The sequence below is a fragment of the Polyergus mexicanus genome, unplaced genomic scaffold (assembly GCF_030449975.1).
Source record: "Polyergus mexicanus isolate NDT 795.1 unplaced genomic scaffold, iyPolMexi1.0 SCAF_13, whole genome shotgun sequence".
Taxonomy (NCBI): domain Eukaryota; kingdom Metazoa; phylum Arthropoda; class Insecta; order Hymenoptera; family Formicidae; genus Polyergus; species Polyergus mexicanus.
The window spans coordinates 2,679,240-2,698,673 of NW_027223333.1; the positions used below are offsets into that span (position 1 = coordinate 2,679,240).

At 36.5% G+C, this 19,434-nt stretch overlaps 4 protein-coding genes across 8 annotated transcripts; all 4 read right to left on the reverse strand.

Moving 5' to 3' along the window:
* Window positions 1–232: 232 nt before the first annotated feature.
* On the reverse strand, window positions 233–4,651 carry Drongo (Arf GTPase activating protein drongo). 3 transcript variants are annotated; one of them, XM_070305992.1, is made up of 6 exons: window positions 4,314–4,651; window positions 1,718–2,253; window positions 1,437–1,613; window positions 1,132–1,317; window positions 635–762; window positions 233–564 (listed from the first exon to the last, which is right to left on the reverse strand). In XM_070305992.1, the coding sequence occupies exons 1-6, from the start codon at window positions 4,475–4,477 to the stop codon at window positions 511–513; spliced, it is 1,245 nt and encodes a 414-aa protein (XP_070162093.1). In that variant the 5' UTR covers window positions 4,478–4,651; the 3' UTR covers window positions 233–510. The 3 variants fall into 3 exon arrangements, with proteins under 3 accessions (XP_070162093.1, XP_070162096.1, XP_070162095.1); XM_070305995.1 differs by having other exon boundaries at window positions 4,321–4,412; XM_070305994.1 differs by lacking the exon at window positions 4,314–4,651 and adding an exon at window positions 4,004–4,119.
* A 455-nt stretch (window positions 4,652–5,106) lies between these two features.
* Window positions 5,107–8,681, reverse strand: LOC138938813 (pre-mRNA-processing factor 6-like). 2 transcript variants are annotated; one of them, XM_070306108.1, is made up of 9 exons: window positions 8,570–8,681; window positions 8,401–8,460; window positions 8,187–8,313; window positions 7,572–8,122; window positions 6,717–7,497; window positions 6,406–6,621; window positions 5,991–6,332; window positions 5,555–5,898; window positions 5,107–5,445 (listed from the first exon to the last, which is right to left on the reverse strand). In XM_070306108.1, the coding sequence occupies exons 1-9, from the start codon at window positions 8,662–8,664 to the stop codon at window positions 5,166–5,168; spliced, it is 2,796 nt and encodes a 931-aa protein (XP_070162209.1). In that variant the 5' UTR covers window positions 8,665–8,681; the 3' UTR covers window positions 5,107–5,165. The 2 variants fall into 2 exon arrangements, with proteins under 2 accessions (XP_070162209.1, XP_070162210.1); XM_070306109.1 differs by lacking the exons at window positions 8,401–8,460; window positions 8,570–8,681 and having other exon boundaries at window positions 7,572–8,106; window positions 8,187–8,277.
* A 615-nt stretch (window positions 8,682–9,296) lies between these two features.
* Window positions 9,297–13,004, reverse strand: LOC138938785 (pre-mRNA-processing factor 6-like). 2 transcript variants are annotated; one of them, XM_070306039.1, is made up of 9 exons: window positions 12,798–13,004; window positions 12,631–12,690; window positions 12,417–12,543; window positions 11,802–12,352; window positions 10,947–11,727; window positions 10,636–10,851; window positions 10,221–10,562; window positions 9,787–10,130; window positions 9,297–9,678 (listed from the first exon to the last, which is right to left on the reverse strand). In XM_070306039.1, the coding sequence occupies exons 1-9, from the start codon at window positions 12,890–12,892 to the stop codon at window positions 9,399–9,401; spliced, it is 2,796 nt and encodes a 931-aa protein (XP_070162140.1). In that variant the 5' UTR covers window positions 12,893–13,004; the 3' UTR covers window positions 9,297–9,398. The 2 variants fall into 2 exon arrangements, with proteins under 2 accessions (XP_070162140.1, XP_070162141.1); XM_070306040.1 differs by lacking the exons at window positions 12,631–12,690; window positions 12,798–13,004 and having other exon boundaries at window positions 11,802–12,336; window positions 12,417–12,507.
* Window positions 13,005–14,072: 1,068 nt separating this feature from the next.
* Window positions 14,073–19,424, reverse strand: LOC138938671 (protein Son). The gene is made up of 13 exons (XM_070305845.1): window positions 18,949–19,424; window positions 18,526–18,861; window positions 18,066–18,381; window positions 17,733–18,005; window positions 17,493–17,644; window positions 17,247–17,392; window positions 17,047–17,155; window positions 16,799–16,968; window positions 16,600–16,710; window positions 16,359–16,472; window positions 14,875–15,103; window positions 14,595–14,710; window positions 14,073–14,499 (listed from the first exon to the last, which is right to left on the reverse strand). Exons 1-13 carry the CDS (start codon window positions 19,268–19,270, stop codon window positions 14,386–14,388), a joined length of 2,508 nt encoding a protein of 835 aa, XP_070161946.1. The 5' UTR covers window positions 19,271–19,424; the 3' UTR covers window positions 14,073–14,385.
* Between the last annotated feature and the right edge of the window lie 10 nt (window positions 19,425–19,434).

Here is a 19,434-nt window from a genome sequence, read left to right on the forward strand (position 1 = left end):
TTTCATTATTCGCTTTTGACATAATAGATCAATAATACAGATATATGTACATTTCAGATTACTATGTCGTTCTATGATAAGCATTTTTCATTTTTTTTCTAGGTACATATACATATCTATATTCCTATTTTTAGAAATGCTTAAAAAAAAAAAAAAATTGTCCAACATATTTAAAAATTTCTCATCAGGAAATTGGAGTAAAAAAGATATTATAATAAGTAATATTTACACATTTAGTAACAAATATTAATCTCTTTATTAACGTGTATATTATATTTATAAATAAAAGTATTATTTTATTTAGAGACGAGATTGGTGCTCCTGGGGATAAAAGTTAATGGCACTAATTGCCAATAAGGTCACATACTATATATATATACATACATACATACATACATACATATATGTATATATAGATATATATAAAACAATTTGCCTAATCTAAAATATATTTTAATTTTTGCGTTTAGTTTGTTCGTAACTCCGTTAAAAGCTTATAAGCTTACATAATCATAAGAAGGGATTATTTGAATTCCTCGTCATGTTGCTTACTCCTGTGCCCACCTGAAACCGAATAATGATCCGAATGTATGGAGAGAAAATTTCTCAATTTTTTATTAAAAACTCAATTTACCATAAATGGATTTGCGTGATAGGCTGGAACTGTCGGTTGCCATACTTTGTGTGCTAATGGCGTCACAAGTTGACTCAGTTGGAGTACATCCCCATTACTAGGTGTACCAATGCTTATCCACTGTGAATCTGAAAATTGAGATTTCAGGTTTATTGGACTAAAAACATTAATATTTTGGCAAACTAAAATTATTTTGTAATGATAGCGATATAACTTTGTAACGCACGACATTTCTTATCTCTAACTCCCTTTGATTCCCGAACTTTTTTCTTTTAAAAACTGAAAGTCATCAAAGCAATTATTTTACAAATTAAACATTAAAAAAATGTATAGAGAAAATTTAACGTAATATATATTAAATAAATTTACACATTAATAAATAAATTCACTATATAAAAATCATGTAGCAGTTGTATTTTTCATGGAATTTTAACGTATAAAAATGCGTCTGTTTGTTACATGTATATTCTGTGTCACTGTCACGTTAAAATACTTACCATTATTTACAGAAAATGGAGTTGGTTTAAACGGATTCGCAGAATTACATAAAGAATTGTCGACGGATTGAGTATTATTATTATTGATTACGTTCGCAGACGGCCGCCATAAATCTCCACCCGCGAACGGGTTTGACACGACATGGTGATTATTACCTACTCCTATACTCCACGTGGCGTTGGATGCTGCAATTAATTAATTTTTGTATTCTTAGAAGTTTGTTGCATAACGATAAGCATACAAATTGACGATAATTGATCGACAGTTTATTCCGCGCTTTACGTCACTGTAAAATAATATTTACCGTTTGTATTATTTGCATTCCATGTAGATTGCATTCCTGCCGTCTCCTCTTTCAATTGCGTTTGCTTCATCAGCGAATCTAAGTCCTTGAGTGCCGCATAACGATCTTCTGAGGGCGGCGCAAGCGCCCCGTTTACCGTGGAACCGACCTGATTAAACATTGCGGACGTTTCCACACCTCAATAATAAAATTGTTCATTGTAAGATAAGCGTCGCTCAGATTAATCAATCGATACAGATTTGATTCTGCCATAAAAGAAAATAACGCCTTTTTATACTCACTATTCGAATTATTGAAGATCGGATTATTGTCGAAGTTGGCGAAGAACGTCGGTTGCGGCGCGATCGGTTGCTGGCCGAAGTGATTGATTGTCGCGGGACAGAAAGGATCGGAAGGAACCTTACTGAAATCGGCGATGAAATCCGTCGAGAAATTATTCGAGTTGTTCAAATTGTTTCTCGACTCCGCGACTCTATCGATTGATTTCTGACCGATTGGCGTGGGCAGCGTTCCCGAATTGGGAACTCTCGGAATGCCGCTACTGTTGCTCGATGATGATTTTTGTTGCGGCGTATTATTCTGATTCGCGATCGACGGATCGAGATAATATCTCTTGAGCTCGTATTTAGCGCTCATTAGGTCCTTCATCCTCTGTTCGTCCTTGGTGTCCAAGTTTTGCGGTGGATTCATGTTCATCAGGCCTAGCCATACTCTTCGGCAGTAATCGTTACCATGCTCCTTTATAAAATCTATTTCCTCCTGACTGAAAGTTGCCATGGAAATGGATTTTACTCTGTGCGGTGGAGTCAAGCCCCGTCTGAAAATACAAATGAGAACTTGCAGATATTTAGGGATCTTCGCCGTGATAAATGCGAATTTTAGATATACAAGCATGCACATGTAATCATTACTAAGCAATATATACAGGGTGTCCCATTTTAATCTCCTCAGGCAAATATCTCAAAAACCAAGCCCGGAAGAGAAAAATGTTTCAGACAAAAGTTGTTTGGTTTCGAGGGGGCCATAAGATGGTGGCAATGATTTGACCTTGGAAAATCATTTGAAGGTCATGTGAAGGTCAACTTTAAAATCTTAAATGGAAACCCCCATTTTTTATTTAGTATTCTTGTAGCTGACATCGAGAGCTTTCCAAAACACTATAATAAAGTATTTTTTCATTAAGTACTTTTTGAGTTATTTTATATTTTAATCTGACATATTTTGATATAAAAAATTAAATATCTCGTAAAATATTTAGTTTTCGATAATCTTACCGGAATACTTCTACGTACAGAATAATGAGACAAATCAATTAGTATACAAAAAAAAATTGTTTTTAAGAAAATTATTTACAATGTATTTTTTTAAACAATTATTTGTTTTTTTTTTTTTTTTTTTTTTTTGGCACTAATTAATTTGTCTCTAACTAAATCGTCAGAATTTATTGGAAAATGTGCGAGACGAGAATAGGTGAGAGGGAAACCTGCGAAAAGAATCGATCCTCGCACGTATCCTTGCATAATAAATACAATTGCGTCATACACATCGATTCCAACATTGTTCGGCCCGCGGTTCCCTTATCAATTTCATTCTACGATCCCCTTAACTTTCCAAATCATTAAAATATTCCGTGACAAGTAATAAGAGGCTCGCGTGCCTCTAATATACGTCGTAGAACGCGCGTACATACTTATAGCTGATGCAGTAACGAGATTTAAAGATTCGCGCGTGCGCGTGCGCGTGCGCGTGCGACGCGCCGATTAAGAGCGCGAGTCGATAGCCGCATTCATATCACGCGTCAACGATCTTACGAACTTTTTTAAATAAAAATGAAAAAAAATATATATATATATATGAAGGCTAGAGAGAGAGAGGGGGGGGGGAGAGGGGGAGAAAGAGAGAATGCATTTTGAGTATCTTTCTTCTCACGCGACATTCGTGCGCGATTGCTGTGTATGTGTAACATTTTCTGACCACTGATAAACTTTAGAGTTACACAAAGAGAAAACGTCAACGGCTACTGATAGCGGCAACTTCCTGGCTGGTGGATACGCTGGACCTTTTAGCGCGATGACTCACTGGAGCGAGAGCATTCTCGTCTTTTTCCTTTCTCCGTCTCTTTCTCTCCTTCTCTATTCGTCTCCGCGTCGTAACAATGTGTAACGAGATGTAAAGCTTGTACAGGTTGTATGTTGCCCGAAGCGATTTTCGCGTATACAGAGACTATATATATATAGTCTCTATATAGGATGTATATATATATATATATATATATATATATATATATATATATATATACACACATCCTATATAGAGATTCTCCAAGGATCGTATGTATATCGCGTATTTGACGTGGTCAGCAAATTTTCTCTCTCTCTCTCTCTCTCTCTCTCTCTCTCTTTCTATTTATAGCCCCTACATCACACAGTAGCCAGGACTACGATTTAAAACGCGGAACGAACGCTTTAGATCCGAACTGACCCCCTGATATACCAATCAACAATTTTGCGATTCGACCATTCACTATCCCACTCTATCCCGCAAGATTTAGCCATTGTGTAGGTTACTGTTTCTTTTTTTTTTTTTTCCTCGGGAAAAATCGAATTAGCCAATGCCCTGGTGTGACAATTGCGACGCTACTTCCCTCTTTCCCTCGAGACGTTGACATTAGTCAGCTCAATGTCATACGTCATACGCGCTCGATGACGCGCGAGGATGATGTATGACAATCGTGTACGCGACACGCGGTGTCCCGGGGTGCGGGCACGACGAGAGAGGAGGGTGGAGCCTGGCATCGGCATTGAATCGGGGCCCCCGGAAGGAAACGTCCTCCCAAAAGGGTGACCTCGAAGCGAGAGCTGGCAGAGAGTTACTTACAGCATACCAGAGCAAGAAGTGCAGACGAACGAGCCGATTGTCATGTTGACGTAAGTCGGCCCGCGCTGGTTGCAGTCGAAGCATTGCTTGTTGCCCGGCCGCGAGACGAATTCGCGCAGCGTCTTCAGATTCCTCTCGTCCTGCTTTCTCTTGGCGGACGCCATCGCGGGACGCGCGCGCGCGATCGGCGGGAATGCCGATAACACGGGACGGGGGCCCTACTTCGGCGTTGCTTCGGTCTCGCTTGGACACGAAACGCGAACACCCAAGTACTCAACTATACAGAGGAGAATCGTGACAATCAAACTATGAGATAGCGCCGCGCCTGCAGAACCGACGGAACTGAACGGAAACATCTGCGATGGCGCCATTCTTACATTTTTCTCTCTCTCTCTTTTCTTCCCTATCTTTAATCACTGATAAAGTAATATTCGAGACCGACAGTTTTTTTTTTATTCGTTAAATCTACGACGTCCAATAGAAAATGTGGATTGTAACTAGTGACACTTTTGTTCCTAGAAAATAAACTCTCCTATTGGATGCCAACATTGAACATCAGAAACATCAGACACAAGAGTGTGAATCCTTAATCTGATTATACAGTTTATGATTATATGATTTCTCATTGTTTGCCCGAATATACTGACCTCACCCTGCATCAGTAGCCATTTAAAATAGCGAAGAAGAAATTTATTATATATTTAATAAATGTAATATGAAAACGAATATACTAATATTAAAATTGAACGATTCTTTTAGTTTTATTTACAAACTTACTCATTACTAATAAACATTAATAAATACTTTGTCATTGCATTTTAATTTATCGAAATATCAAAAGTAATTTTTATCTTATATAGGAATAGGTAACTCTTTTGTAACTTTTAGTAGAATCTGATCTGTATTCAGACACCAGTTTGCTATATTTTTGGAAACCTTACACCAATTTTCACCGTGATGAGGTTCTGCGACAATACATCTTTTCTTTACATCTTCCTGCTGTTCTTCGGTGCCATTTAATAATTCAAACTTGTAGAAATATGCCCACGCGTCTCCTAAATCCGGGTCTATCTTGACCGTTCGATTAAACCAATCTCTGCATTTTAATATTTTACGTTCGCACCAAAATAATCTGTAACAAAAAAAATCTGTATAATTTTCACAATTCTTTTTTTCTCATATATTCTATATAAATTTTGATATATTGAATTTGTATATATTCCAAATAAATGTCAACTCACTTTGATATTGCTAAAAGAACGTGTGGATCGTGTTCGCATTTTTTAAGAGCGTCCACACTCTTAGTTCTTCGTTGCGGTCGTGGTTCCATGAAAATTGCCTCCGCCCAAAGGAGGCCCGATGTAGGGCATTCTTGTAACGCTTTAGCCATTAGCATATCTGGCATGTCGCGACAGCTGCCGCTTTTTAATTCGTTCCGGATAGCTTCTAACCATAATTCTGCATTTTTAAGATTCTTGAGTCGGGCTTTCTCCAAAACCGAACGTGCCTTGGTTACATGGTTCTTCCTGTGTTCCAATTGCGCTAGCAGACGCCATAGAGGTATCGAATTTGGACATTTTTTGATCTGTGTGTATAAATATATAAAAAAAGATATGATATTTTTCTTTTACGTTTGTGCATTTTAATTAAATTTGTGTAAAAAGAATATTCACTCACCGCTTGATTATATGTTTCTATTGCTTTGTCTAAATAACCCTGCTGTTCTTCGATTTGACCTTTCATCAGCCATAGTTTAGGAAAATCAACGAAAGCTTCGAGAGCTTCCTTGAGTAAACGTAACGCCGCATCCAAATTATTAAGAGCCCATTCCAGTTTTGCGCTTTTCATCATCACTCTCGGCGTCGGAGCGGATGCTCTAGCCTTGGCCAATAAACGTCGCGCTCTCTCGTATTCCGAATTTTCGGATTCGAGCTTCACTGCTGCCAACCAAATCTCTTCGGAATTTGGATTGGCTTGAAACGCAAGAGATAAGATACCTCTGGCTGCTGGCACGTCACCCTGAAAGGAAAAAAAAGTGGAATAATAATAAAGAGTTATCTCAAATTAAAATTTTAAATGTAAATCTACTCACAGCCAACCACTTAGATTTAGCACCCATGAGCCAGAGCACTTCACTCTTCGGACAATGAGCGACTGCTCTTTGTAACAAAGCTTCCAAAGATTCTCGTGTTCCGTATGTCTTTTCGAAATAAGCTGCGCGCAGCCAAATCGATTTCTTACTAGGAAATGTCGTTAATGCGTACGCGTAGACAGCTCTTGCACATTCTAATGCCCCTTGTTGAGCACACTGCAACAAAATAATTATATTTCTCAATATAGACATTAATTTTCACATGTATCATTTTTATTATATAGCTATAGACAAACAATATAATGCCTTACAGTTTCCGCATCTTCCATCCAAGTATGCTTTCTATCTTCTTCTTCTACTCCAAAACCGATAATAGCCTTCACGATAACCTGACAACAATGCACCGCTCCCGCTTTTTCAGCTTCCATTGCTTCCTTGAACCAATGTTCCCTGTTGATCTCTACCCCGTTCGCACTCAACGAAGATATAGCGCGATCGATGATCTTCTCTACCATATGCTTATTGCCATTTGCCTCTTCCAATTTCGCGGCGGTAGTCCAAATTTGTCTATCTGTCGGGATATTCTCTCGGGCCTTGTTCAAGACTTTTCTCGCATTGTCGTAGGTCTCTAATCTAGCGAGAGCGAGCCATAAATCCACACTAGTCGTACAACATTCAACCGCACGACTTAGCAAGATACGTGCGTCCTCGGGCTCTTCCAATTCGACGGCAGCTTTCCATAATCGCACTGAATTCGGAATATGTTCCAGGGCCTTTCGATACACTCTTCTTTTCGCTTTTATCTCCATCTCCAAATCCGCGGCCTTTATCCAGATTCTGACAGATGTCGGAATGTGTCGCACTGATTGTGCTATCACCGCCTTCGCCGTGTCCGGCGGCTGCAGTCTTGCAGCTTCCAACCATAGATCCTCAGAAGTAGGATTTACCTCGCAACCTTTCATTATTAAATTTCTCGCCGCTTGAACTTTCCCCGTCACTTCTTCTAAACGCGCGGACGCGATCCACGCAGGAGGATGATTAGGATTAGTCTCTCTGACGGATTTCAACAATAATCTGGCTTTCTTTATGTCGCTATTGAAATAAGAAAAAATTATAAGAATGTTTATACAATCATAAAATTAAATATGTAATAATCATACACTCACTTTATGTCACCGCCATAAGTAGGTATCATGCTTTGCAAATCTGTAAGATATCCTTTTGGATCGACTACTGTTTGGCCCTCCACAGAATCGGAAACTTGATTCAGCTTGACATTCATCAATGTATTTCTGGCCTGTCCAATTTTCCTGAGGTCGAGATCCCCTGTGGGAGTTAGCATACCTGGTGTTGCTACACCTGGCATCATAGAGGCCAAACCGCTAGATGGATCAATACTAGTGGATGTTTCGCCACCTAAATTCCTCGCTAAGACAGAATCTGGTAATGGGGTAAATCTTTCCGCTCTTGGATTACGCTGTTTACGATTTCTAGCATCTCCTACTTCAGGAATATTTTTCCAATCGTCTTCAGACACGTTAACCAATTCTCTTTTCAAATCTGAGAACTGCTGCTGAATTTTAGGACGTTCTTGACGATAACGTTCCAATTCTTCCCTGAGACGTTTTTCTCTGTATTCCTTACGTTTCTCATCCATACGTTTATCGATAGCTTCATAAATTGCATCTGCTTCTTCGTCATCTTTATCATAAGGATCCTGATATTATTAGAATATTATCATCTATAACATATCTAATTAAAAAAATAATAATTTTACTTACCTTACTGAATAGGGAACCTCCATATCCTGAGAATTCATCGTAATTATTATCATTTAAATCTTCTTCATCCTCTTCCTCTTCTTCCTTCTTTTTAGCACGTTTCGCGGGTGGAGCGTGTCTATCGTCTCTGCAATCAATATAAATAATAATTTGTAAAAAAATGATGTATTTTTGTCGAGTTGTTTTTTAATAAGAAAGGTATTGTTCTACTTACGAAACGTCATTAGCATCTCGAGCGGGACCGATATCAGACCGTGTTGTAAATCCTGTAGCTCTGCGGAGAGAAAGAGAGGTTAACTATATGTTTGTATCTTGATTACTTTAGTTACACTCGGTAGTTATACGATTATTTATAATTATATGTTACATTAAAAAAATCTTACCCTCTTCCAACACCAGCAACATATCCTAAAGGTGCCGGTACACCCAGAAAGTGCTTTTTATTTCGCGTATTTAACGAAACCGGAGGAGCTGCCATATTGATGTATCGTTTGTCGTTCAGCATGCGCATGCGTGATCGTGGCCGTTGTGATAGGCTGAGCGCTCCGTTCAGAATATCTCCCATGTATACATGAGTGTCCTTCTATCTTTATTATTTACTAAAAGTTAAACAAAGATAGAATGATGCTCATGGCATGGCTAGAGTTCTATATAATCAGAGAAGTAACAATAGCGTTCCGCTTGCCGATTGGTCGACCGCTACGAGTTCGTTCCATTTAACGACCGCAACGCTCACGTATCATTTTATCTTTGTTGTTCACCGAAAATTAAACAAAGACAGATAATGCTCGCAAGCGTTCCGGTCGTTAAGTGAACGCGTCCTATGTTGGCGGTTAGTTTGCACGTCGTGAATCTTACGTGCAAACTAATCGCAACCGGTGTACCGTAAGTGAGAAAAAAGTATATTTGTAATGTTATTTTCTAAAAAAAAAAAACATTTTGAATATCTCTGAGACATTTTTAAGACATTTTAAATTACACGATGTTGATTTGTTGGTTCTAGAAGTAAGAATTTGTGGCATTTTACGTATATATTTAAATCGATTTCATATACTATTATATTTAATATAAATGAAAACAAAGACACTAATATTAAAATTAATCGATTCATTCTTTATTTACAAACTTTATTTACAAACTTACTCGTTACTAACATACATCAATGAATACTTTGTTATAGCATTTTAATTTATATCAAAAACAATTTTTATTTTATGTAGGAATAGGTAACTCCTTTGCAGCCTTTACTAGAATCTGATCTGTACTCAAACACCAGTTTGCTATATTTTTGGAAACCTTACACCAATTTTCACCGTGATGAGGTTCTGCGACAATACATCTTTTCTTTACATCTTCCTGCTGTTCTTCGGTGCCATTTAATAATTCAAACTTATAGAAATATGCCCACGCGTCTCCTAAATCCGGGTCTATCTTGACCGTTCGATTAAACCAATCTCTGCATTTTGATATCTTACGTTCGCACCAAAATAATCTGTAACAAAAAAATCTGTATAATTTTCACAACTCTTTTTTTCTCATATATTCTATATAAATTTTGATATATTGAATTTGTATATATTCCAAATAAATGTCGACTCACTTTGACACTGCCAAAAGAACATGAGGATCATGTTCGCATTTTTTAAGAGCATCCACACTCTTAGTTTTCCGTTGAGGTCGTGGTTCCAGGAAAATTGCCTCCGCCCAAAGAAAGCCAGATGTAGGACATTCTTGTAACGCTTTAGCAATTAGCATATTTGAAAAATCGCGAGGGCCACCGCTTTTTAATTCGTTTCGGATAGCCTCTACCCATAATTCTGCATTTTTAGGGTTTTTGAGTCGGGCTTTCTCCAAAACCGAACGTGCCTTGGTCACTTGGTTCTTCCTGTGTTCCAATTGCGCTAGCAGACGCCATAGAGGTATCGAATTTGGACATTTTTTGATCTGTGTGTATAAATATTAAAAAAGATATGATATTTTTCTTTTTAAAGTTTGTGCATTTTAATTCAATTTGTGTAAAAAACATTCACTCACCGCTTGATTATATGTTTCTATTGCTCTGTCTAAATAACCCTGCTGTTCCTCGATTTGACCTTTCATTAGCCATAGTTTAGGAAAATCATCGAAAGCTTCGAGAGCTTCCTTAAGTAAACGCAACGCAGCATCCAAATTATTAAGAGCCCATTCCAGTTTAGCGCTTTTCATCATCACTCTCGGTGTCGGAGCGGATGCTCTAGCCTTGGCCAATAAACGTCGCGCTCTCTCGTATTCCGAGTTTTCGGATTCGAGCTTCACTGCTGCCAGCCAAATCTCCTCGGAATTTGGATTGGCTTGAAATGCGAGAGATAAGATACCTCTGGCTGCTGGCACGTCACCCTGAAAGGAAAAAAAAGAGGAATATTAATAAAGAGTTATCTCGAATTAAAATTTTAAATGTAAATCTACTCACAGCCAACCACTTGGATTTAGCACCCATGAGCCAGAGCACTTCACTCTTCGGACAATGAGCGACTGCTCTTTGTAACAAAGCTTCCAAAGATTCTCGTGTCCCGTATGTTTTTTCGAAATAAGCTGCGCGCAACCAAATTGATTTCTTACTAGGAAATGTCGTTAATGCGTACGCGTAGACAGCTCTTGAACATTCTAATGCCCCTTGTTGAGCACACTGTAACAAAATAATTATATTTCTTAATGTAGATATTAATTTTCACATGTATCATTTTCATTATATAGCTACAGACAAACAATATAATGCCTTACAGTTTCCGCATCTTCCATCCAAGTATGCTTTCTATCTTCTTCTTCTACTCCAAAACCGATAATAGCTTTGACGATAACCTGACAACAGTGCACCGCTCCTGCCTTTTCAGCTTCCATTGCTTCCTTGAACCAATGTTCCCTGTTGATCTCTACCCCGTTCGCACTCAACGAAGATATAGCGCGATCGATGATCTTCTCTACCATATGTTTATTGCCGTTTTCCTCTTCCAATTTCGCGGCGGTAGTCCAAATTTGTCTGTCTGTCGGGATATTCTCTCGGGCCTTGTTCAAAACTTTTCTCGCATTGTCGTAGGTCTCTAATCTAGCGAGTGCGAGCCATAAATCTACACTAGTCGGACAACATTCAACCGCACGACTGAGCAAAATACGTGCGTCCTCGGGCTCTTCCAATTCGACGGCGGCTTTCCATAATCGCACTGAATTCGGAATATGTTCCAGGGCCTTTCGATACACTCTTCTTTTCGCTTTTATCTCCATCTCCAAATCCGCGGCCTTTATCCAGATTCTGACAGATGTCGGAATGTGTCGCACTGATTGTGCTATCACCGCCTTCGCCGTGTCCGGCGGCTGCAGTCTTGCAGCTTCCAACCATAAATCCTCAGAAGTAGGATTTACCTCGCAACCTTTCATTATTAAATTTCTCGCCGCTTGAACTTTCCCCGTCACTTCTTCTAAACGCGCGGACGCGATCCACGCAGGAGGATGATTAGGATTAGTCTCTCTGACGGATTTCAACAATAATCTAGCTTTCTTTATGTCGCTATTGAAATAAGAAAAAATTATAAGAATGTTTATACAATCATAAAATTAAATATGTAATAATCATACACTTACTTTATGTCACCGCCATAAGTAGGTATCATGCTTTGCAAATCTGTAAGATATCCTTTTGGATCGACTACAGTTTGGCCCTCCACAGAATCGGAAACTTGATTCAGCTTGACGTTCATCAATGTATTTCTGGCCTGTCCAATTTTCCTGAGGTCGAGATCCCCTGTGGGAGTTAGCATACCTGGTGTTGCTACACCTGGCATCATAGAGGCCAAACCGCTAGATGGATCAATACTAGTGGATGTTTCGCCACCTAAATTCCTCGCTAAGACAGAATCTGGTAATGGGGTAAATCTTTCCGCTCTTGGATTACGCTGTTTACGATTTCTAGCATCTCCTACTTCAGGAATATTTTTCCAATCGTCTTCAGACACGTTAACCAATTCTCTTTTCAAATCTGAGAACTGCTGCTGAATTTTAGGACGTTCTTGACGATAACGTTCCAATTCTTCCCTGAGACGTTTTTCTCTGTATTCCTTACGTTTCTCATCCATACGTTTATCGATAGCTTCATAAATTGCATCTGCTTCTTCGTCATCTTTATCGTAAGGATCCTGATATTATTAGAATATTATCATCTATAACATATCTAATTAAAAAAATAATAATTTTATTTACCTTACTGAATAGGGAACCTCCATATCCTGAGAATTCATCGTAATTATTATCATTTAAATCTTCTTCATCCTCTTCCTCTTCTTCCTTCTTTTTAGCACGTTTCGCGGGTGGAGCGTGTCTATCGTCTCTGCAATCAATATAAATAATAATTTGTAAAAAAATGATGTATTTTTGTCGAGTCGTTTTCTAATAAGAAATGTATTGCTCTACTTACGAAACGTCATTAGCATCTCGAGCGGGACCGATATCAGACCGTGTTGTAAATCCTGTAGCTCTGCGAAGAGAAAGAGAGATTAATTATATGTTTGCATTTTGATTGCTATAGTTATACTCGGTAGTTGTACGATTATTTATAATTATATGTTAAATTAAAAAACTTACCCTCTTCCAACACCAGCAACATATCCCAAAGGTGCCGGTACACCCAGAAAATGCTTTTTATTTCGCGTATTTAACGAAACCGGAGGGACTGCCATGTTGAATATATCGCTTGTTTATTCATACACGTTCGTGGCCGTCGTAGTAATGCAAGCGCTAACAAGGTCATGGCAGATGGCAGAGCAGAGGTTGCACAACTAGTGATCCCCCCAGGGAGTGATTTGCAGAGAAAGCGCTCAGTTACCCTCTTGTCAACACTCGACGTTGGATTTGTTGATTCTAAAAGTTAAAACCAATCACATTCGATTACTATTCAATGGTTGTCACGAAACAGAGTATGTTCTTTTCTACGTGCATCTTTACCCCACTCCTTAAATAAAGGCAAATGCTCGGTCTAGATATACTATGTCTATGGCACACACAATACCTCCCCTTCCACACGCTATATGTATATATTTGTATATTGTTGCATAATGAGGGTGTCATTAGACCTATCGTAAAAAAAAAAGTATATACAGGATGTATCTGAAATGATGCATTAAACTTTAAGAGCGTATTCTAGAGGTCAAAAAGACTTTTTTTTTCTTTTTTTATGAACATGGGTTCGCAAATGCACCTCCCTCCAAGCTTGGCAAATTAATGTTTTCATAATATACGTTTTTATTTTTTCATTTTAGTGGCTTACTTTACTTCATAATTTACTGGGCTATATCAAATTTCAACTTTCTACCATCTTTTTATCTGAAATACAGCCAATTCTTAATTTTTTCTCGAACTTTATGGGCCTCTAGCTCGGAGGAGGATTTATTTGCGGACCCATGTTCATAGGAAAAAAAAGTCTTATTTTGACCTCTAGAATATGCTCTTAAAGTTTAGTGCATCATTTCAGATACACCCTGTATAGGTCGTGTTCCAAAATTCACTGCCAATACTGAAAATTTATAGTTTACATAATGTATATTATAGATTTCCAGTATTGGCAATGAATTTTGGAATATGACTATAGTATATGGTACATTATGTAGAAAATAATTCACATAACAATTTTTTTTAAATTCTATTTTGTATTATTTACAACAAACAGTTTGATATTCAGAATAAATCACGGTTGTACAATATAGAAATATATCGAATATAATATAATGACACTTGATTTACTATAATTCTAAAACTGTAGATAGGATTGTGCAAGAGTTAATTAGAAAAAGTGAATTATATATTACAATAATTATTGAAATATTGATGTAATGAATATTTTAATAGGACAATTCACAACATATCTTGATTTGGCACTGTACTTGTATAATTTTGTCTATATAATTGGAAAATTTGTAGGACTTGTATATAATTATATATATATATTTGATTGCACTAAAGTTTGAACATTAAGCATTAAATTAATAAGTTTAATAATAGATTAGAAATAATCACTGTCATTATCTAATTTTTTGCACAATCACTTTTAGAATATTAATATACAAAATTACTTTTTATAGGATATTATATGTTACTTTTTTGACAAAAAACAAAGGTATTATGTCAAATGATGAGATTGATCTAGAGTCTCTTTGCTTAATTATAGCACATAATATTAAGAAGGTAATAAACCTAAACTCTGCAGACATATCTGTGCTGCTTCTGCTTTTGCCTGTTTTTTATTAGGGCTTGCAACACTTGGCTTATATTCGACGCCATTTACTTTTACCTGCAATATTAATAATACAATATTAATTAAATTAATATGTACATATTCTTGCAAAATGTGAATTACCAGTAAGTGTTTGTAATAACACTACTCACTTTGAAGAGGAAATTCTTTCTGTGATCTGGTCCACATTCAAAACATAACTCGTAAACTGGAGCTCCAAGTTTCTTCTTTGAACAGTATTCACCCAAAAGTGACACTGGATGTTTGCCTGGAATAAAGTCATGGCAAATGGTTAGATTTAATTTAAAAAGCATTTTTATTAAAAGTGCTTTATATTACTTTCATAAAGAAAAATATATACGGACATATTCTCTCTCTTTGAAGTGTGAATAATATATTATGAGATATCATCAGATATGCTTTAAGATATACCTTCTAATGTTTTGACAGCTGGCACTACAGGTTTTACGGCTTTGCCAACTTTCTGTCCGATATCTTGCTCGGAGACTAGCCCTCGCTTGTCCAATTTAACTTCTAGCTGCAACGGTTCCAAGGCTCCTTCTTTGTTTTTGCCTAGACCCTCACCTGGTCGCCAACCCATCTTCTGCAGCAACGCCATACCCATTCCACCCGATACAGGCTGTGCTGATACTAATTGATCCTAAATAGTTCATTGAAGAAAAAGATAACATACCTGTCACATTATTGTATGAATATATAACATCAAAACATGATTCTGTGATAGTTATAGCCCACGTTCTTTGGGATACATTCAATATGACTGATACAAGGAACGTGCACATTAGAGAAATATGACACTTCAAATAAACTTGTTGAAAAATGGATATATCCCATTATATTTGTTTAGTGATTTATAATTGTCATCTGTATATATGTAGTGTATAATGTTGGAAATGCAATAATCTGTATTATACAACTTGCATAGGAATACTTACCAAATGAATAATAATCTCTGCATCAGGCTGCCGAAGTAGTTTCTTTTCTGATGTAGCTATGTGCCTGTAACAAACCCTCAGGTGGATGCAGACTAATGCTAAATATCCCAGCTTTATGATTAAGAGGCAATATATCGGCTTCAGGTGAAATCCTATAGTAGGAAGCTGATGATAATTAGCAGTAATCTCACAAGAGCTCATTATCTCAATACTTGCATATCGAAAAAAATTCTTTGTTTGATGTAATATTATTATCAGTTATATACTTTTTAGATTAATATATAAAGTGTGTATAATTTCATTTTTATCATATTACTTATTATAATACTTTTGTTCCTAAAACAGGATAAACTTAACACAGGATTCTGATCTAAAATTACAATCCTGCATACTTTATAATTTGCATTGATATAATAATGCTCCTGTGTCCATGCAGGCACAGAATCCACTTCTACATAAGAAATAGTCTGTGCCTACAACACAGTCTCCGTTAAAATCAACATTAACTTTTTATTGATCCTAGCAGAGACTGTGCCTGAAAACTTGTTACAGGCAATATCAGTGTGTTAATAATGTATTACTAAACAATGCCAGGTCCAAATGCTTAACACACATAGCAGTTTAGTCTTACTCTTAATTTACATTATTATTACTGTAATATATATTAGACCTGTTTCACATTGTTTAGAGAGAAAAGGGAATCTTTATGGATTTAAGATGCATTTACATATCACATAATGATGTAAGATATTGTTTTTCTAATGATGATTACAATTATAATAACAGACTTTAAAACATTACATATTTAATTAAATATCATTGTTATAAATATATGGAAGAAATTTTTATAGAATAAAAAAACATATGTTTGATTTGAAAATGCATCAGGAGATTCTGGCATTAGGATTTTAGGAATAGATTTCTCGTGAAATAAAATGAAACACGTAATAATAATTTTACCTTACGTGCCCAGGCTTGATAACCTGAGGACAGTTCAGCAGGTGTGAGTACTCTAACTCCTGTACTACCAGTAAACTGACCTGGTATCTGCTTACTTTCAGCCCAAGTTCTCATCTATAATATTATAAATAGATAGCTTGACACATACACATACATACATACATACATACAAATATTCACATGAGAATTGTGCTATTTTATGATAATTTCTATATTGTTTCTGTATATCGTTTTTTTTTACCTCATTTTGTGCTCGATGCATTGCATTCAAAGCACCTATATCATTTGGATTTTCCGTTAATTTTCTCATAGCTGCTAGTCTTTCAGATACTATCGAGCCAATATCCACAGTCTATAATTATAAAAATTGTCCATATATACATAAAACTATTTCATTAAAAAAAAAAAAAGTATATTTTATGTGCATTCTTTTATTTTACCTTTGTCATTGAGGGGAAAACAGTTTGCGCAGGTTGCAGAAGAGGAGGTTGTTCTGGTGGTTGTATAGGAGGCGGTGGCATTATTGCTGGTGTCTCGTTTGTTGTAGAAGCTGATACAAATACTTTTTTTGGTTCTGGTTTCTTTGGTGTAACAGGCACCCATTCGTTTTCTAAAAACAATATATTATATAACATGGATATATTAGTACTTAACAAGATTACAAGCTGTATCTTAAAAATGTTTTTACCGCTTCTTCTATGATGTTGTCCACTGGAGACAGGAAATTGTAATCGTAACTGATTCGAAGTCTCGGTTGTTTTTTCTAGGAACGTTTTCGTTGGCAATTGTTTTGCATCCTGAACAGAGAAATAAAGTTTTTGTGTCGATGGTACACATTTGTGAAATGAAATAATCGGTGATAAATGGTATGTATGGATTTATACGAACTCTAATATTCATTATAATAGAACTAGGTCTTTCTTTTAAAAGAAAGGGATGATGAAAACCCTTTTCAGATTCACTTTCTTCACCTTCGGAAGAGATACTAGATAATTCACCTAATGCTTCAGATTTTGATAATGATTTGCAAAAATCTGTGAAAAATGTAATCCAATTATATATACAATGGACATATAATAGTTAAAATAATTATTATAATAATAAAACTTTAATTTAAGTAAAACAAAAAATTACCTGTAAGTTCATCTACTGTTTTCCCACCAGATTGTATGGCAGCAATAGCTTTATCTTGCTGGGCTAATGGGAGAGTTCCTTGTTTAATCATGTTTATAGCATTTCTTCTAGCAATTTCCAACAACTTTTTCTTATCAATCTCTATTCGTTCCCTAATAAAAATTTAATGTTATATAAATTCGAGTTTGAAATACAAATAATATATGCTTTATTTCTCAAGTAATTTAACGCGATTCTAACTTTCTTTCTCTGCTTCTACTTCGACCTCGCGTATGTTTGTCCCTATTTCTGTTTTCACTGCGACTTCTATGTCTGCGCCTTTCTCTGCTCCTGCCCGAGTCTCGTCTTTCATAACTTTTATCACTGTCACGCCTTTCTCTGCTTCTGCCTCTCTGTTTTTCTCTTCCACCACTCCTACTGCGATGCAAATCGTGTCGCGTTCGTGATGTCGATCTTTTTCTATCTTGAGAATGACAACTCCTACTTCTTTTATTATCTTTCTCTCTCACGCCTCTGTAATTGAAATTATTCTTCTGATTATTGTTATAGTCTTATTTTCTAATTATTTCTCACCTTTTCTTCCCCTTCTCTCTCAAAACCAATCTAAGATCAGTTTTTGAAGAGATTGATTTTCTCGATGGACTAAACATTTTGTTTCTCATCCTTTCTCTACTTGGGCTGAATGATGGTGATCTGCCTTGAGGTGGAGTAGGACTTAAAGTAGGTGTTCTATTAACGTCGCTACTGCTATCAGACAATTCGCCATCTTCCATTCTTGCAGCTTTCGCTTTTTGCTTATTTTCTATCGCTTTAACTGTTTCATTATAAACAGTACTATTCTTGAGATCCTTTATCAATATTTTTCCTTGAGAAGACTGCTTTGGCTTTTCTATTTATGAAAAGGTATATTTATGTTATATGCTTTTATTTTAATATTCTTACTTTATCATTATTATATATTATTTTAAAATTCAATTTTTGTAGATAATACTATCGACAGTGGGAATTATCGAAAAAAATAACAAGTACAAACCAAGAACTTTAGGTATTATTGGTTCATCGGATTCATCATCTGTTTTTTTCAATATAGATGGTAATAGAGGACTAGCAGAACCATCTACAATTTTGTCAATAATATCCGAATCCTTGTTTGTACACGGTTGATCCTCAAATTTTGTTACATCATTCATGGTATCTCTTTCCGACATAATGTCGAATAACATTGATTCGTCGTCTTTTACAATTCCAAGATTGTCATCATCCAATTTTGTCAATTTGGCTCTGGTCTGACCCGAATCTGACGACTTGCTCGAAACAGATTCACGTCTTCGTTTGGATTTTTTCTTATGTTTCTTTTTTTTCTTCACGCCTAATTAAAATAGAGATACACAGTTACGGCGATACGTATAATATCGAATGTATATATAATACTGAATAGTACACGTATCATTATTACCTTCTACGTCGCTGTTACTGTCCGAGGAATTATGTCTCGATCTCTTCTTGTGCTTCTTCTCCTTATGCTTATGTTTCTTCTTGATCTTTTTCTTTTTCGCTTGAAGTTTATCCAACTTGGCGGATCTGACATTGCCATTCGGCATCTGCTGATCGCTGTTCTCGGGTGACGCGACGCCATCATCTGGTGCATCGAAAGTGCTGAATAGCTCCGTTAGGATCTCGTTGGACGATTTCTCGGGTAGTCCAGGCTCCGATTTGATCTTGACGCCGTCGACGCCGACGGTTGTGATGAGGTTAGCAATGTCAAATAAATCTGTCATTTCGAGCAATTCTACAAACTTTATCGTAGAAACCTCGGGGCCAATCTCATCGTTTCACTTGTATCAGGCTATACAAATTAACTCATCAACGAAATCAATTTTAACCTAGCCTCACTGTACACCCACCACACATATTGGCTATTTCAGATATTATTTCTCATTAC

Coding starts and splice junctions, on each gene's coding strand:
- Drongo (XM_070305992.1), bottom strand. CDS start 4,477: ATGGCGTCCGCCAAGAGAAAGCAGGACGAGAGGAATCTGAAGACGCTG. Junction 2,254..4,313: donor ACTTCTTGCTCTGGTATGCT/GTAAGTAACTCT, acceptor TTGTATTTTCAG/ACGGGGCTTGACTCCACCGC. Junction 1,318..1,436: donor GAATGCAAATAATACAAACG/GTAAATATTATT, acceptor AATTAATTGCAG/CATCCAACGCCACGTGGAGT.
- LOC138938813 (XM_070306108.1), bottom strand. CDS start 8,664: ATGGCAGCTCCTCCGGTTTCGTTAAATACGCGAAATAAAAAGCACTTT. Junction 8,461..8,569: donor GTTGCTGGTGTTGGAAGAGG/GTAAGATTTTTT, acceptor TTCTCTCCGCAG/AGCTACAGGATTTACAACAC. Junction 6,333..6,405: donor CTAAATCTAAGTGGTTGGCT/GTGAGTAGATTT, acceptor TTTTCCTTTCAG/GGTGACGTGCCAGCAGCCAG.
- LOC138938785 (XM_070306039.1), bottom strand. CDS start 12,892: ATGGCAGTCCCTCCGGTTTCGTTAAATACGCGAAATAAAAAGCATTTT. Junction 12,691..12,797: donor GTTGCTGGTGTTGGAAGAGG/GTAAGTTTTTTA, acceptor TTCTCTTCGCAG/AGCTACAGGATTTACAACAC. Junction 11,728..11,801: donor ACTTATGGCGGTGACATAAA/GTAAGTGTATGA, acceptor TTATTTCAATAG/CGACATAAAGAAAGCTAGAT.
- LOC138938671 (XM_070305845.1), bottom strand. CDS start 19,270: ATGACAGATTTATTTGACATTGCTAACCTCATCACAACCGTCGGCGTC. Junction 18,862..18,948: donor CAGTAACAGCGACGTAGAAG/GTAATAATGATA, acceptor TATTTTAATTAG/GCGTGAAGAAAAAAAAGAAA. Junction 18,382..18,525: donor AATAATACCTAAAGTTCTTG/GTTTGTACTTGT, acceptor TTTCATAAATAG/AAAAGCCAAAGCAGTCTTCT.